At 37.5% G+C, this 19,179-nt stretch overlaps 1 protein-coding gene across 11 annotated transcripts in view; it reads right to left on the minus strand.

Moving 5' to 3' along the window:
- tadr (torn and diminished rhabdomeres) overlaps nt 1–19,179 on the minus strand; it is a 100,261-nt gene that overhangs the window by 4,887 nt on the left and 76,195 nt on the right. For all 11 annotated transcript variants that reach the window (XM_073970653.1, XM_073970651.1, XM_073970655.1 and 8 more), the window contains 2 exons: nt 12,122–12,213; nt 11,712–11,846 (listed from right to left, as the gene is read on the minus strand). In XM_073970653.1, the coding sequence (XP_073826754.1) occupies nt 11,712–11,846; nt 12,122–12,213 (227 nt within the window). The remainder of the gene's footprint in view (nt 1–11,711; nt 11,847–12,121; nt 12,214–19,179) is intronic.

Below are 19,179 nucleotides of genomic sequence, written 5' to 3' on the forward strand. Positions count from 1 at the left end.
ACTTCACTTTTTCCGAATTTTGTGTGGAACCCGTTATATGCCTGGAACTAATATTACCATATGCAAAATTATGACCGATTCAGTTATTCCCTTCGAGAGTTATCATGGGCACCATTTTAGCGATAATTGTTGAACTTTTGTGGGGAAGGTACCGGAAGTAGTGACCCCCGGTATGGTCCATCTTCCGGCTTAAACTAAGTTAAAAAAAAATTCGAATGACAAATTTTTGATCTGATCGGTGGCTTCGTTCGAAAGTTATCGTGCTCACCAGCCAGCAAGCAGGACCCTCTTTAGCCCAATGGCTGAGGGTATAAAATGTCGTTATAGTCCATGTTTTTGGTGCGCCTCTTATAACTTTTTCCCTGAAAACACTTCTGTTGATTAAATTTATTTCCAAATATTTTGTATTTTATCGATTCTGTAAAATCTTATCGAATTTTGATTGTATGGTATAAAAGTGACGGACATAGTTTATTCATTAATTCAATATAAGTTGTGATAAATGTAAAAATATATTTCCCGAATTCCCGGGAAATATGATATTGTTTCCCGGGAAAATCCCGTAACCAAAAAACCGAGAATTCCCGGGAATTCCCGGTGCGGGATTTCCCTACCCAAAACCCTAGATCAGGATAACAACGACTAACTTTGGTGAATATTTCAAAAGAATCCTACAATCGCACTGTGGTTCCGCCTGTGGACAAAAATCGAAAAATGTATGACAAAAATTTCATTGTGATTGAAATAAATATTCTCTAAACATATTACAATTTTAATATTTAGTGTTATTTTTGCCAATTTACTGTGGTAATATGTCAAGTTAAGCCGAAGAAGTTGAAATTTATAGGTGGTGCCTTAAAAACGTAAAATACACCCGCAAAACATTCGCAGCTTATGATTAAAATTATACAAAAATAAATAGGTAAATGTACAATTTCCAGAATGAAACTTATAGTTGATGGTATTGACAATGTTTTTACCAAACAAATATTCCTACATCATTTTCTAACTTACTTAAAAATAAATTCTTTGTAAATTAATTTTTCTGGTATTTTTAATATCAGAACTATATATTAAGTTAAGTTTTAGTAATGTTGGGAGTATTTGGGAGACTCCATATTTTTTTTTTAATAGATGGGAAAGTCTCTAGTTAACGATAAAAAATTCAACCATCTGCCACGCGGTATGTTATTCCCCTTATACCACGCCTGTAAATAGTCAAAATTCCGAAAATCGGAAGGTACGTTTATATGGGGGCTATACCTAAACGTAGATCTACAGTGGCGGCCAACTATTTAGGACAATAAGTTAATAGATTATTCGATTTCATTTAAAAATGTGTAGATTTTGATGAATTAATTTTGCATAAATGTATTGGTAAAAGCACTATCGAGTAATGTCAACACGTTCTGAGATTCCCCATTAGGGTGGGGCGATTTGTGTGGAAGGAAAAAACCTTAATGAGCCCTTCGCGTTTCTGATTCCTGAGATTGAACTGAGCAAAAAAGTCCACTGGACCGTGAAAATCGAGCCTCCCGATTTTGGCTTTAAGTTTTTTATTGACGTTTTTTGGATATTTTGGCATATAACAGCCAAACCATTGAGATTTTCGATCCAACACAAAGACATAAATTGTAGCCAAGACAGTAATTGAAAACTCTCTAATACATCGCAGAAGCATTGGAACGCTCTTTCAGGCAGTTTTGGCCTGAAGAATGTGCAAACTTTTCGGAAAATGTCGATAAATGACATTGTGCTATAAAATTTGACAAGAAAATTATTCCAGCGTCAATACCTTTAGTTCGTATGTATCACTTCGTTTTATTTTTTATAACGGTAAAAGTAGTGAAAATCTGGGTTTCTTACAGTTTCAAATTTAAACGGACATATCTTCTTTTTTTCACAACGGTTTACTATTGATCCTTCTTCCTTTTAAAGCGCTGAATAATATCTTTCGAACAAGTTATTATTTTTTTTAAATCGGTTAACAAATGGCTCAGTTGAAGTGGTTTAAGACTGAAAACCCCCACAAAATAACTATAACTGAATTTCTCATAATTTTGAAATATATAATGTTTTTTGTTTTGTTCAATAATTATTTTCAAAATTAAGAGAAATTCAGTTATAGTTTTTTTGAGGGGGTTTTCAGACTTAAACCACTATAACTTAGCCATTTGTTAACCGATTTAAACAAATAATAACTTGTTCTAAAGATAGTATTTTTAAGTCAACAAAATGTGAGGAAATCTAGTCATTAGTATGCCGTTTGAGAGAAATATTGCGATGTTAAATGCTTGGACCAATGTCAGTTACTCTTTTCGATAGCTATCGTGGAACATAATGTAGGATTTGGAAGATATTTAACTCAGAAATCATTTAAGTTGGTGCCGGCAGGGGTTTTTAGAGATTTTGTACCATTATGTCAGGAAGTAGGGACTTTCCCCAGACAGATTGTACTGTCGAACGACTTTCCTGGCCAAAACCCAAATTTTTTCGTCATCGATTGTTAATTTCTATATGGGATTTGATAGTAAACATATTGAAACTAAGGGAACCAAAAATTAGGTCAAAATATTTCGCTATTTTGGAAAATACGTCATTTTTCGAACTATAACAGATATTATGTTTATTGTTTTTTTTTTTTTGTTAGGTAGGTACGATTGTTGTCTTTAAGAACCATTTCAATAAATTACCGTTGCGTTTACACGAAGTGAGCTATTTTATTTTCCGCAGGTACTAAATTTTAGTCAAATTCCAACTTTGGTGGACTAGAAATTTTAGGGGACAGCTTGGAACAAAGTTCCATTTTCACAGAAGGATGCCCGAGAGTGTCCACTTTCAGTCCATGTATACTTTTGAACCCGCCCCGTTTAACACTTTTTTAAATTTTTCCAAATTATATGGGTATACATTTGTGTTTTTTCCATACCGTTTCCTATATAAACTATAGATTTTTTACACAAATAGACATTTTTTTAATATATGAGTTGTTTAAGAGTTTTATGAAACCCCTGCACAGTGGATCCACTTGTATGGAGAAAGTGGCCAAAAATATATAGAGTGTAAAAATGAAGCCAGTGCGCCGGTTACAGCTTTGTGCTGCTGCGAAGAGTGTTTTAAGAAACCAAGAGCGTAACATTCTCCCCCTTTCCCATCTGGAGGGGGTATATGGTAAGAATTGATTTATGCTGTTAATACAAAATAACATGAACAAAGGTCCCGATTATCTTATGATGCAAAAATAGGCTTGGGGAAACAAAACAATGTCCATAACAACATAAAGTCCGACAAATTTAGCGGATTAAAAAAATCAAAATTTTTGTCTGAAATTTGGTAAAATTTTTAATATAGATCTTATAGCGCTCTTCTTGGAAGGCACGTACCGCCAACGTATGGCAAATTTGGAAGAAGGTTTCTTCATCATGGCGCTGATGCCAATTATGTTGATGTACGTGGTCAGATAACAGAGTTATACTCTAATATATCCATAGAAACCCTATTCAAGGGCAGCTTTAGTCAGCAGCCCACCATTTATAGTCTGGCACTAGATGGCAGCTGATTTTAATACTGAATAATCTTAAACCCATGACCTACTTTGAAAAATTATTCCCGAGGTGGGCACTGGTTGGCATCATTACTAAAACCTTAGTTTAAATTTAAGTATATGATCGAATTGGCATTACAAAATACACTAAGAAAATATGCAGCTAACAAGAATTCCACATCACGCTAAAACAATATTTTTTAATGAAAATTAAGCTATTACCTTCTCCTTCAAAATCCACTATAATATTTTGCTATACGTATTAGTTTCGCGATATTTTGAATATATTTAATTGCACTTAAAATATAGGTTGCACTCACAACAAAAAATATTTGTCAAATGTTCCGACTTTTGAAGCTATTCTTAAGAAGATCGCGTTCGAGTGAAACAAAAATTCAATTATTTTTAAAAAGGTCCATGTCATAGCTGTCAGAGTTGCCAGATGTAGTACCAAAATTTTGACATTCATTTTTTATTTTTGGCCAATGGGTGGATCCACTGTGCCCTGGGGCATTTATCTAATTTTGAAAACAATTTTTCGAAAAAATTTTTTTTTTTAATTTTTTGTATTTTTATTGTTTGTTTATTGGTGTTTGACATTTTTTTAAATAGTTAGAACTCATGCTCGAAACAAAGCTCATAAATGTGTGTAAAATCTTGATATCCGTCATAACACTATATCGCTGTACAAAAATTATGCAAAAACTATTTTGTATATTCGCTCCAATATTGTCATCAGAGGCGTCGAGGGATTTCAAAATTTGTATCTAATGTATGTAAATAAATACTGAATTGAAAAAAAATCAGCCATGTCCGTCCGTCTGTATGTGTGGCTGGTGCGCATGATAACTCTCGAACGGATCAACTTATTCGAACCATATTTTGGGTATCGTAATATTTTGTCCAAACTTAGTATATATATGGTCCATACTGTGTACATGGTGAAATTTCTACCAGACTTAGATGAGGTTCCAATATGGACTCAATCGGTCCACTCCCACACAAAATTTCGGAAAAGTTCAGTTTAGGACCTGCTCTAGAATCGCTTTGATTTTTGTTGTAAAAACGTGTATTCACTGCTTCTAATGCGACGGTACAAGTTTCATTAGGGACAAGTCCATACTTCCTGAGAAAATAGCCTGAAAGGTGCAAAAAACCCCTATGACACCGTCTGTAGTGGAGTGGTGGAGCAAGATACCTCTTGAACGGATCTGCCGATTTGGTCCAAAATTTTGTCTTCACAATATTTTGTGCAAACTTAGTTTATTTTCGAAGATAAACAATTTTGGTCCTCTTCTTCCCCCACAAAAGTTAAAAAAATTCGGAAAAATTGTGCGCACGATAACTCTTAAAGAGAGGGACCGATTTGATTAATACTTTACACTTCCTAATATATCTACCAGATATAGATCAGGTTCGAACATGGACGGTCTATTCCTTCGGGTACCCCCAAACACAATTTTGGATAATTTCATTTTAAGACCTGATCTCGAATCACATTGGTTTTTGTTGAAGCAACATGCATTCGCTGTCTCAATTACAACGGTAAAATTTTTTCAGGGGCAAGTCCATACTTCTTGAAAAAAACAGCTCGAAGGTGTAAAAAACCCCTATAGTCCACGATTTGGTCCAAAATTTAGACTGTATTTGTCCATTCCTTTGGGTATCACCCACACAAAATTTTGGATAGGTTCACTTTAAGACCTGATCTCGAATCACTTTGATTTTTGTTGAAGCAACTTGAATTCGCTGTCTCATTTACAACGGTAAAATTTTTTCAGGGGCATGTCCATACTTGTTGAAAAAACAGCCCGAAAAGTTTAAAAAAACCCCTATGGACCATATGTAATGGCTGGAGAGCACACCGATTTGGTCCAAAATTTGGATTTCGTCATATTTTGTCCAAACTTAGTTTCTGTTCGAAGGTGGGCAAAACCGGTCCACTACTTCTGGTACTTCCTTTCAATATTTTTTTTATAATGTCACTAAAATGGTATGCATGATATCTCTTGAACGGGGCAACCAATTTCGTTCAAACTTTGGATCTCCTAACATTTTGTCCAAATTAAGTTTAACTTGTAAAATGGTCCATAGCGGTCCTCTTCAGTCTTAGTGCAGCTTAGGGTCTGTTCGAAGATCCTTTAGAAATGTGTACCGACGCTGTTCGTTGTGATCCTGTTTAAAGCGATATTATGTTTTCGGTGGACAAATCCATGCTTCCTGGCATACTGGTCCAAAAGTTATCCGATGACTCACTGAAATGACTAGTGGGCGCGACACATACCGAAAAGATATGACACCGAAAATAAGACCCACTTCCATAACGGACCAAGTCGGTCAATACCTTTAAGTACCTCCTCCGCAACACTTTTGAACTTTAATCCTAATCCACATTTTTGTCGGCAAGCTCAAATGTCCAAAAAGGCCACAAAATTCTGAAAATACCCTAAATGGATTCGATATGTCCGTAGATGAAAGTTTAATTTCACATACAGTGCCCGAAATAAACATAGGTTCACATGTACATTTCTATTTTTTTCATAATTCCGATGACTTTTATAGGATTTTATAATTTTGTATTATGGAGTTGGACACTCCCCATGATATCAATATATCAATTATTTGATTTTGCGATAAAATAAAAATTTGTAAAAGTTGTCTCCGAATTATTTTCAAAATGCAGATTTGTTCAACACTTTAAAGCAGTTTTCAAGAAACAAATTTTTAACGTGGGAGAGGAGGCGAATCTGTTGTTATCAGAGGCAAGGATCATTTCAGATTGCATGAAAAGAGTATCAATCAAAAAACTAAATCCAGTTTTTTAAAAAGTTTCATAAATTGGGCGCAAATTTAAACGTCAAAAAAGTCTGGGGGGTTCTCCAACTCCACTTTGACGGCAAGAATAGCTTATTTTTCCCATTTATTGCAGTTAAAATAATTTTTCATCTCAAAACAACAGTCAACTTGATCTTCAGGTATCGAAAATGCGATGTATACAAACGCTAGTAAGCTCGAATGGACCGATAGGAAGAATACAAGAATTGCCAAGTAAAACTGCAACCGAGCCCAAAAAAGAGAACCGCCAGATTTCGACTAAAAAGTCTGTGAACTCTCATGCAAAATGGCTAGGATGGATTTTTCTATTACTCAAACAATTTCCCATCCATTTTTCATAAGCATTTTTACCTAAACCTACGTCTGTTCTTTTTCAGGCTCGATTGCTGTTTTCCTTGGCAATTTTTGTATTCTTCCTAGGTCGATTCGAGCTTTCTAACGTTTGTTTACATAGCATTTTCTATACCGGAAGATCACGTTGACTGTTGTTTTGCGCCTAATTTATGAAACTTTTTAAAAAATTGGATTTAGTTGTTTGATTGTTACTCTTTTCATGCAATTTGAAATGATCCTTGCCTCTGACAACCACAGATTTGCCTCCTCTCCCACGTTAAAAATTTGTTTCTTGAAAACTTCTTTTAAGTGTTGAACAAATCTGCATTTTGAAAATAATTCGGACACAACTTCTAAACTAAATTACTCGTTGGACATCGGCGATCTAAAAAAACAACGATTTGTAAAAAGTTCTCCTCAAATTTATACGTGTAAATCCTCAAAAATTGCCCTGAACCTATCATTATTTCGCACCTAAAATAAGGAAACAATTTTTTAAATTTTTATTTTGTCGCAAAACCAAATAACTCATATATTGACATCATGAGGAATGCCCAACTCCAAAATACAAAATTATAAAATCCTATAAAAGTCATCTGAATTATGAAAAAATTACAAATTTACATGTGAACCTATGTTTATTTCGGACACTGTAGGCTGAGTGTATATCCCTGTCGGCAAAGCGGACTGATACTTTTTTAATTGTTTTTTTCAATTCATAGTATTTTTGTACCATTTACCATAACATGGAGGATATAATGAAATTTGTCATTCCGTTTGTAACACATCGAAATATTCATCGGAGACCCTATAAAGTATATATTCTTGATCAGTGTAAAATTTGAAGTATATAAAACCATGTCCGTATGTCCGTCCGTCTGTTGAAATCAAGATACTTACTTACTTACTTAGCTGGCCCATTACAGAACATCTGTTCTATAGGCCGAACTAAGAAAAGATCTCCAATACTCTCTATTTGTTGCTTCGCTTTCTGGAATACGGCGCCTTTTCATCTCATCATCCACTTGTTTGCGCCATCTATTCCTTGGCCTACCAATTCTGCGTGCACCGCCAAGCGGTCCGTGTTTATACACCTTTTTAGCGGGGTCATTATCGCTCATTCTTATGATAGATCTTTCGAAGAATTTTTCTCTTAAACACACCAAGCACTGTCATATCTGCTTGCGCAAGTACCCAGGCTTCGGAGCCATACATCAGCACGGGTAGTATCAGTGTTTTGTAGAGCGTTTTTTTTTTTGTTTGACGAGATGTGGCTTTGTTTTTGAACTGCTTACTTAAACCAAAGTAGCATCTGTTGGCCAATATAATTCTTCTTTGTATTTCACAACTGATGTCGTTTGTTGTGTTTACGGAGGTGCCGAGGTAGACGAAGTCTTTTACTACCTCAATATTATAGGAACCAACTTCCACAGTCGGTCCGAGCTCAATGGACGCATTGCACGTCGACACCATCAACATGGTCTTCTCACCGTTTACCGCCAGACCCACTTTAGCAGATTCTCCTTCGACCTTCATAAAGGTATCAGTTACTTCTTTTACTGATCGGCCTATGATATAGACATCTATCATCAGCATAAGCAAGTAACATGTGGCTATTGGTGTAGATTGTGCCACTTCTTTTGACGATTGCCTCTCGTATAACCTTTTCCAGCAGGATGTTAAAGAGATCACACGAAAGGCTGTCTCCTTGTCTGAAACCTCTTTTGGTACCAAACTCTTCGGAGAGGTTCTTTCCTATTTTAACTGAGGACCTCCTGTCAGTTAAAGTCATTTTGCAAATTCAGACATGGCTTGGAATACCTTTGAACGCAGCGGGCTGTCGAAGGCTGCTTTATAATCGACAAAAAGGTGGTAGGTGTCGATCTGCATCTCTTGGGTCTTCTCCAGGATTTGCCGCAGGGTAAATATCTGGTCAATGGTGGACTTGCCAGGTCTAAAGCCGCATTGGTATGATCCAATTATCTCGTTGACCATAGGCTTTAGTCGTTCGCACAATATCCCTGACACGATCTTGTAGGCAATAGGGAGTAGACTTATGGCCCTATAGTTAGAGCATACAGTCTTATGATGCTTGACTCTTTGGTAGAATTTTCGGACTTCATTCTGGCTCCTGTACATCTCGATTTTTTCAGCCTCTCGCTTTTCCATCTCTCTCTTTTTCCTGCAGAAAAGACGTTTCTCCTCTCTCCTTTTCTCCCTGTATCTCTCTCGTGCGCTACGCGTTGTTACGGATTGTAAGGTAGCCCTATATGCCGCATTTTTCTCTTCGGTGGCAGCACGACACTCCTCATCATACCATGGATTCCTTGGTGGAGGCCTCTGGTATCTAAGTATGGATTTTCCGGCTGTTTGCATGGAGTGGGCAATGCTTTGCCATTGCGCTGATATGTTATCGGGATGAGGAGTGCTTTGATTAAGCAATTGGGCTAGTTGAGTGGAATATGCTGTGGCTATCTGTTGTGATTGCAGCTTACCGATGTCTAACTTTCGTGTTGTGTCTGTTCGTACTTTGGTTGCTACGTTTAAGCAGGTGCGTACCTTTGCTGCAACAAGGTAGTGGTCCGAATCAATGTTTGCGCCTCGGAACGATCGTACATCCAACACGCTCGATGAATGTCTTCCATCTATAACAACATGATCCATTTGATTTCTTGTTTTCTGATCTGGAGACAGCCAGATGCCCTTATGGATATCGAGATGATTAAATCTGGTACTGCTAACTACCATGTTTTTTGCAGCTGCAAAGTCTATCAGCCTCATACCATTGTCAGATGTTTCACTGTGGAGACTGAATTTCCCGACTGTTGGGCCAAAGATATTCTCCGTTTCAATTTTGGCATTAAAATCGCCTAGAAAGATTTTAATGTCATGGGCAGGGCAACTGTCACATGTTTCTTCTAAGCGCTCGTAAAATATATCTTTGGTCTGTTCGTCCTTTTCTTCAGTAATCAGCGCAAATAAAGCTGATGTTGAAGAATTTAGCTTTTATTCGAATTGCAGCAAGTCTTTCATTCACTGGAGTGAAGCTGGATACCAGACGTTTTAGTCTCCGACTAACTACAAATCCGTAATACAGTGCGTCACCTTTAGGTGTTGTTGTGACGCCTTTCCCAATCCATTGTATTTCCTGTATGGCAGTAATATCGGTCTTGTTCTTTTCAAGTACATCTGCCAATGCGAAGACTGCACCTTCTCTATAAAGAGTGCGAACATTCCAGGTGTAAATTCGCAGATCATGGTCCTTTCGTTTTTTCATAGTATGCTGTTTTTTTTTTTTTTTGGGAGGGTTACTAACCCGACGCCCAAACCCAAGTTTTTAACGTTCTTATGGGAGAACGCGCGGCACATGTTAGCTCACTACCTTTAACGGGTGTTAAAGGCAATTCCCCAGGTGACACCACGGGGAGGTCAGTGTCCACTTGAGATGAAAGAGGGACCAAGATAAATCCTGGGCTTTGCCATGTTGAAATCGGTCAGGACCTTTGCTTGGTATTTTCCATCCCCTACGTCACCCGTTGAAATCAAGATACAGCTCGCAATTTTTAAGATAGAAATTTGTAATTTTGTATAGAAGTTTCTATTACTCGTGGATTGTTTGGTATTGCAAATGGGCAATATTGGTCCACGTTTTGATATAGCCTCATTATCCCATCGAAATGGCTAAAATTTGGTACTAAGTCTTCGTTGGGGATATACAACTTTACTCCAAAAATTTGTCGGTATAGGTCCACGCCCCCATAGAACCGTGCCACCCGATTTTCGGTATTTTGAAGGTTGGGGCCTCAATATTCCTCCGAAATAACTGAAATTTGGTATTTGGTCTTCATTTGGGTATTAAACGTTCCATATGAAATTTGTTGGTAGAGGTCAACGTCTTCATATAGCCCCCACAGAACGGGGTCCCCCGATTTTGGGTATTTTGAAGGTTTTAGCGTCATTATCACACCAAAATGGCCGAAAATTGGTACTTAATCTTCGTTTGGGGTATAAAACTTTCTCCCACAAATTTGTCGGTATAGGTCCATGCCTTCATATAAACCCCATAGAACGGTATAGATCGACGGTTTGATATAGTCGGTATTTTATATGTTAGGTGGAGGGTGTTTTTGAGTTTTTTAAAAAAAGAATAAAAATGTTGCACTGATATCTTAAAAAGTTGGCATTGAAGTTTATTTTTATTTAACCTCCTTTTCCTTCTTTTTTGGTTTGGTTGTTATCTATGTCCTAAATATAAATCTTGAATATGTTTCGAACAAAAAAAAAAAAAAACTTGTTAAACCATTTCCCCTCCAATAAAGGAACATTTGAAAACATTCGTGTTTTTGTTTAATTATATTTGTCACGAATATGTCTGTTTGCGGAAACGGTCCGACAATATGTTTAAATGTTTTAGTCTAAACCAAAAGTTTGTTGGCGTTCTTTGGTGGTTGAGATTGACGAATTATAATAATTTCATATAAAAAAGCCTGAAATTATTATTACAGAAATGATTGCTTTAAACCATTTTCTAAAGGTTAAGGTAGTACGTAGTCTGTTGATTCCATTTAAACATGATTAAAAATCAAATATTTCTACGTTTAGCTATTAAAAATATAACACTCATTCAAATATATTGCCTTTAGTATTTGTTGAACTCTTAAATTTTAATTTAAATTTATTTTTTATTAATTTCCCCATAACATCAACATTTCCCATTCACACATTCATTTTCTTTGCATAATCTTAAATTACCACATATCCTTTTTCTATCTACAACGACAACATTATTTACATGAAAGAATCAGAAAATCAAAAAGGATTTCCAAGTGGCATAAGTGTTCTTTAGCTACTAACTGAAGTGAAAAGTGGCGTTTCTTTGCGTAAACATGACACACAACAGCACTACCAACACTATGGCCACATGAGAAGTTCTCTTATTAAAAGCTCGCTACCAGCCCCCCTTCCTTAAAAAAAAAAACTAAACATAAACAATACGTACACTTTTGAAACCACTCGGCTGCAATAGAGTCTCATGCCAAGCGATAGCATCACCATTCCACCAGCCAACGGCACTTAATATGGCATTTAAACCGAACATGGCCAATGCCATTATAAAACTGAAAGCCTTTGAGTGCTATAAAAAGTGAGGAAAGAGAGAGAAAAGAAAATATAAAAATATCATATTAAAAATTCATTCACCTAATAAATAAAATATATTACGAAAAAAACATTTCACAAAAAGCACCATCAACAACCATGGAGATCAAACACTAGACAACCAAGAGGGCCATGGGTGCGTGTTGTTGTTGTTCAACAACAACGGTCTCCATGATTACTGCAGTAAATAACACACGTTGCAGAAGAGCTTACCACATACTCGTAGATACTGACTCTGTATGAAATACATACCTCTAGGCCTAACATAAACATGCCCGTTACTAGAAACACCACAGCTACTCCCAAGACATCTGGCCAGGGTTCGTTGGCTGGTGAATTGCGGCCTAAAAGTATACAATGAAATCTAAGCGATAACAAACATGAAATGGTTGATGGATTGGCTGCCCTTATACCCTACAACACTGCTATTATAACATAATATCAAAATATAATATCAAAATATAAAGGAATAATGCAAGCCAAATTTCGTTTATATGACCGTTGAAAAAGACAATTGATTTGCAGGACGAAGACTTTTGTTCTTCAACATGAAGACCTTTGATCTTGTTGATAAAGACCCTTGATCTTCAAGATGAAGACCATTGACATTTAAGATGACACCGTTTGGTATTCATGATGAAGTCCTTCGGTCTTGAAGATGCAGACCTTCGGTCTTCACGATGAAGAAAGTTGGTCTTCAAGATGAATGCCTTTAATCTTTATTAATTTATTATTAATCTTTAATCTTAATCTTTAAGATTTTTGTCTTCAAAATTAAGACCTTCGGCCTTTGGAATGGAGACCTTTGATTTCCAAGATGAATGCTTTTGATTTTCAAAATCATTAAGATGGAGGCCAATGATATTCAGGATGAAGACTTTTGCTTTTTAAAATTAAAACTTTTGGTCTTCGATATGTATACCTTCTTCGTATACCTTTTACGATTGAGACTTTTGACCTCCGGTCTTCATGATGATTGATCTTCAAGTCGAAGACATATGTTCTTTACTATGAAGACCCTTGTTCTTCACAATGAAGACCTTTGATATTCAAGAAGAAAACCTTTGGTTTTCAAGATGAAGACCATTGATCATTAAAATGAAGACCTTTGGTCTTCAAGATAGGGGACGTAGGGGATGAAAGATACCAAGGAACGGTCCTAACCGGCTTTAACATGGCAAAGCCTAAAATTTATCTTGGGCTGGCTGATGTACTTGAAATGTACAAGGTCGATATAGCTGCCATAAAGGAAATGCTATGGACATCAGCTTTATCTGCACTCATGCTCCAACCGAAGACAAGGACGAACAGGCCAAAGATATTTTCTAAGAGCACTTAGAAAAAAACAAGTAAAAAAATATCAGTCGGCTTTGCCGACAGAGATATACCCTCAGCCCGTTCAAGAGATATAGCATTTTAATGGCATTTTCTTAAATACTGAGGGAATGTACCGGAAGTTGAGGACCGGTATTGCCAAAATTTGAACCCAATCGGGTGAAAAAGCTGTTACTGTCGTAATGGAGGCAGCGAATGCAAGTTGCTTCAACAAAAATCAAAGTGATTTAAGAGAAAGTGTTTAAGTTTACTTATCCGAAATTTTGTGTTAGAGGACCCCGAAGGAGTGGACACATATAGTCAATATTCGAACATGATCTATATATGGTAGATATATTAGGACGTGTAAAGTATGGACCAAATCGGTCACTCCCTTCAAGAGCTATCGTGAGCACAAGGTTTCCGAATATTTTTGAACTTTTGTGGGGTAGGTACCTGAAGGAGAGAACCGATATGGCTTGTCTTCGAACTAAAACTAAGTTTACAAAGGCCAAATTTTGGACCGAATCGGCGGATCTGTTCGAGAGTTATACTGCGCTCCAACCACTACACACGGTGTTATAGGGTTTTTTACACCTTTCAGGCTATTTTTTCAGGAAGTATGGACTTGCCCCAGATGAAACTTTTACCGTCGTATGGATAGCAGTGAATACAAGTTGTTACAACAAAAATCAAATCGAAATTTTGTGTGGGAGGTACCCGAAGACGTGGACCGATTAAGTCCATATTTGAACCTAATTCATGTCTGGTAAGTGCTTCACGATGTGCAAAGTATGGACCACATCGGTTGCTGCCTTCAAGAGTTATCGCGCGCACAAATATTCCGAGCATTTTCGAACTTTTGTGGGGGAGGAGTGACCGATATAACCCATCTTCGAACTTAAACTTAGTTTGGACAAAATATTACGAAAACCAAATTTTGGACCGAATAGGTTGATCCGTTCGAAATTTAACGTGCGCTCCAGCCAGTCAGACGGACAGACAGGCTGGCGGACATGACTAAGTCAGCTCCAAATTGTCTGAAACGGATTTCGTCCAAACATACTTGGGGTCTAAAACCATTATTTCAATGAGACACATTTTGCCTGTATGAAAGTGTATATACCCTCGTTAGCATAAATGCTGAGTTTATCAAAAATACGACCGTTGTCCTGTCCATGACTTTAAAATTATTCCAGGCGGTTTTAATGCCAAAATTGGAAAGGAGAATATCTTTGGCCCAACATTCTGGAAATTCTGTCTGCACAGTGAAAAATCTGACAACGGTATGATGGTTATACACTTTGCAGCGGCAAAAAACATGGTAGTTTGCAGCATCAGATTTAAGCATCTCGACATTCATAAGGGCACCTGACTAGATAGGATAGATGGGAGCCATTCGTTGGCCTTGTTGGATGTGCGTTCGTTCCGAGCAGCAAACATAGACTCGGACCACCACATTGTTTCAGCAAATGTACGTACCCGGTTAAACATAGTGAATAAAGTACGAACATACACAACTCGAAAGTTAGACATCGGTAAGCTGTAATCACAACAGATAGTCACAGCATATTCTACTCAACTGGCTCAATTGCTTAATCAAAACACTCCTCGTTCCGGTAACAAATCAGCACAATGGCAAAATATTGCCCACTCCTCGCAACCGATACAGATAGTGTGATCAGGATATGGAATGAGAATTTTTCTAAACTGTTGGTATTCGATAGGAGCGAAGGAGGCGAATATACCACAGATCCAATCCTAGAAGATGATATTGAATGTATACCGTCCAGCCAAGATGAGGTAAAGGCTAATAAGGCAACAGGAGCCGATGTCCTACCAGCCCAGCTGTTCAATACCTGAGGCGACACGCTGATATGCATCAGCTAGTTAGCACCATCTGACAGGAAGAACGTAAGGATAAAGGACTGTATGCACTAACTATAGGGGCATAAGTCTTCTCCCTATTGCCTACAAGATAGTGTCAAAGATATTGTGCTAACGACTAAATCCAATGCGGCTTTAGTTCACCATTGACTACATATTTACCCTACTGCAAATCCTAGACAAGACCCAAGAGATGCAGGACAGCCTTCGACAGCCCCCTACATCCAAAGCCATGTCTGCATTTGGTATCCCCGCACAGCTTATTCGGCTTTGTAAGACGACTTTAACTGACCTGCTGGTAAAGGTTATACGAGATGCAAATGCCAAAAGATATGGCACAATCTACTTGCTTATGCTGATGACATTGACATTATGGGACGATCAGTAAAGGAAGTAACTGATACAGCAAAAGTGGCTCTGGCGGTAAACGGCGAAAAAATAAAGTTGATGGTGTCGACGCGCACTGCGTCCATAGAGCTCTGACCAACAGTGGAAGTTGGTTCCTATAATTTTAAGGTAGTAAAAGACTTCGCCTACCTCGGCACCGCCATAAACACAACAAACAACATCAGTTCTGAAATAACAAGAAGAATTGTATTGGGCAACAGATACTACTTTGGCTTAAGTAAACAGTTTGAAAACAAAGCCACATCTTGTCAAACAAAAACAATGCTTTACAAAACACTAATACTACCCGTGCTAAAGTATTGTTCCGAAGCCTGGGTATACTCAGTATACTTGCACAAGCAGACAAGGCAGCGCTTGATGTGTTTGAGAGAAAAATTCTTCGAAAGATCTACGGACTAGTCTGCGTTGACGGTAAATATCGACGTCGTATGAACCACTATCTGCTATATAATGACATCAGTAAAGATAAACGTATAGAGATGCAATGATTGCGTTGACTAGGCCATATCATAAGAATGAGCGATGATGAGCGCGCTAAAACGGCGTATAAATACGGGCTACTTGGCGGTACAAGCAGAACTGCCAGGGCATGGCTTCGATGGAATAAACAAGTGGAAAAAGAGATGGAAGGCGCGGTATTCCTAAAAGCGAAGCAACAAACAGTTCGGCTTATGGAACAAATGGTCTGTAATGGGCGGCTAAGTAGTGCAACAATTTTCCGGTCACAGTTTGGGGTGTGGAAAATCCAAGTGGGGGTGAGTTCCCACGCCAAACTTTTTTCAGGCCAAACATTTTAGAGCGATATTTTTTAATAATTATGGTTATAATTTGGCACTTTCCTTTCTCAGGGGGAAGCACACCTTTTCGCAGAAAATTTTCAATGTAGATCCATGTTTCGGAGTAGCGGAGAGAAAAAGTAGAAAATGTTTCTTCAACCTACCAAGTCCATATTCCGAACCGATTTAGTATGGGGTCTGGTAAATTCTAAATGGACGTGATGGTGTTAGGTCAGAGGAGCAAAACCTTAAAATGGATTGAATTCTCAGGCCAATTTGTATACCCTCAGCATTTATGCTAACGAGGGTATATACACTTTCATACAGGCAAAATGTGCCTTCTCAAAATTATGGTTTTAGACCCCAAGTATGTGGGGACGAAATGTGTTTCAGACAATTTGGAGTCGATTGAGCAATGTCCGTCCATCTGTCTGTATGGCTGGTGCGCACGATAACTCTCGAACGGATCAACCGATTCGATCCAAAATTTGGCTTTCGTAATATTTTGCCCAAACTTAGTTTAAGTTCGAAGATAGGTTATATCGGTCTACTCCTTTCGGTACCTCGCACACAAAAGTTCGAAAATGTTCGGAAAATTTGTGCGCGCGTTAACTCTTGAAAGGAGTAACCGATTTGGTCTATACTTTGCACATCGTGAAATTTGTACCAGACTTAGACATGGTTTCATTATGGACTTAATCGGTACACTCCTTCGTGTACCTCCAACACAAAATTTAGGAATAGTTCAGTTTAGGGCCATCTCTCGAATCGTTTTGACTTTTGTTTTAGCAACTTGTATTCACTGTTCCCCATACGACGGAACAAGTTTCATTAGCGGCAAGTCCATGCTTCGTGAGAAAATAGCATGAAAGTTGCAAATAATCCCTATGACACCGTGTGAGATGGTTGGAGCGCAAGATAACTCTGGAACGGATCTGCCGATTCGGTCCAAAACTTGGCCTTAGTAATATTTTGTCCAAACATAGTTTAAGTTCGAAGATAAGCCATATCAATCCACTCCTTCAGGAACCTCCCCCAAACAATTAAAAAATGTTCGGAAAAATTGTTCATACGGTAACTCTTGAAGGGAGTGACCGAATTGGTCCATACTTTACACATCCTAATATATCTACCAGATGTAGATCAGGTTCAAATATGGACTATATTTGTGCACTCCATCCGGTACCTCCCACACAAAATTTCGGATAAGTTCACTTTAAGACCTGATATCGAATCACTTTGATTTTTGTTGAAATAACTTGCATTCGCTGTATCAATTACGATGGTAAAAGTTTTTTCAGGGGCAAGTCCATACTTCTTGATCAAACAGCCCGAAGGGTGTAAAAACCCCCTATGGCACCATATGTAGTGGCTGGAGATCCACTTCCATAATGGTCAATGTCGATCCATTCCTCTTAGTATCTCCTCCGCAAAACTTTTGATCTTTAATCCTAATCAACATTTTTGTCGGTTTAAACGCCCAACATTTTTAGAACCCCCTAAATACACACGTTTTTTAGGGAGAAATTGTTTCAATATACCCAGGCTGAGGGCATATCTCTGTCAGCAAAGTCGACTGATACTTTTTTACTTGTTTATGAAAAAGTTTCATATAAAGGTACCTCCCATGTCCAGGTTCCGAACCGATTCGTTATGGGATATGGCAAATTTCAAATGGAGGTGATGGTGTTAGGTCAGAAAGCAAAATCTCAAAAGGGTTTTGAATTCTCAGCCCAATTGCTATACCCTCCACCATAATATGGAGGGTATAATTAAATTTGTTATTGCGTTTGTAACACATCGAAATATTCATCGGAGATCCTAAAAAGTATATATATTCTTGATCAGGGTAAAATTCTAAGTCGATATAACCATGTCCGCCCATACTTCTGTTGAAATTAAAATACAACTCGCAATTTTTAAGATAGAGCTTTGTAATTTAGTGTAGAATTTCTATTGCTCCTAGGATGTTTGGTATTGCAAATGAGTTATATCAGTCTATGTTTTGATATAGCCCCCATAGTACGGTACCACCCGATTTTCGGTATTTTGAAACTTTTAGCTTCATTATCACACCGGTAGAAATTTACTGAAATTTGGTATTTAGTCTTCATTTGTGGTATAAAACGTTCCCCATGAAATTTGTCGGTATAGGTACACGTCTTCATATAGCCTTCATAGAACGGTACCTCCCGATTTTCGGTATTTTGAAGGTTGTGGCCTCAATATTCCTCCAAAATTGCTGAAATTTGGTATTTAGTCTTCGTTAGGGGTATTAAACTTTCCATATGAAATTTGTTGGTATAGGTACATTCCTTCATATCGACGCCTCCAAACAATAGTATGCTAAGTCGACTTAGCATGTTTTCAAGTTCTTTACATTTTTATATTTAACGTCCTTTAACTTAAATTCTGTCAAATTTTGGCAATAATCGGACAATCCAAAACGAAGTTATAAACAAATATTTACTTAGCATAGTACTGAAGGTCAAAGAAATTTCCAAACTTTTAGAGCTTGTCCTGCAAAACTCACTGTTCAGAATTAGCAAACTATTATTTGGAGGTGTCGAACGTCCTTTAACTTAAATTCTGTCAAATTTTGGTAATGATCGGTCAATCCGAACAGAAGTTATAAACAAATATTGACTTAGCATAGTACTGAAGTTCAAAAAAATTTCCACACTTTGAGAGCTTCTCCTGCAAAACTCACTTTTTAGACTTAGCATACTATTATTTGGAGGTGTCGATATAGCCCCCATAGAACGTTACCTCCCGATTTTCGGTGTTTTGAAGGTTGTGGCCTCAATATTCCTCCAAAGTGACTGAAATTTGGTATTTAGTCTTCGTTAGGGGTATTAAACTTTCCATATGAAATTTGTTGGTATAGGTACATTCCTTCATATAGCCCCCATAGAACGGCACCTC

The sequence above is a fragment of the Musca autumnalis genome, unplaced genomic scaffold, assembly GCF_047663935.1.
Source record: "Musca autumnalis isolate F117 unplaced genomic scaffold, ASM4766393v1 scaffold_2, whole genome shotgun sequence".
NCBI classification, from domain to species: domain Eukaryota; kingdom Metazoa; phylum Arthropoda; class Insecta; order Diptera; family Muscidae; genus Musca; species Musca autumnalis.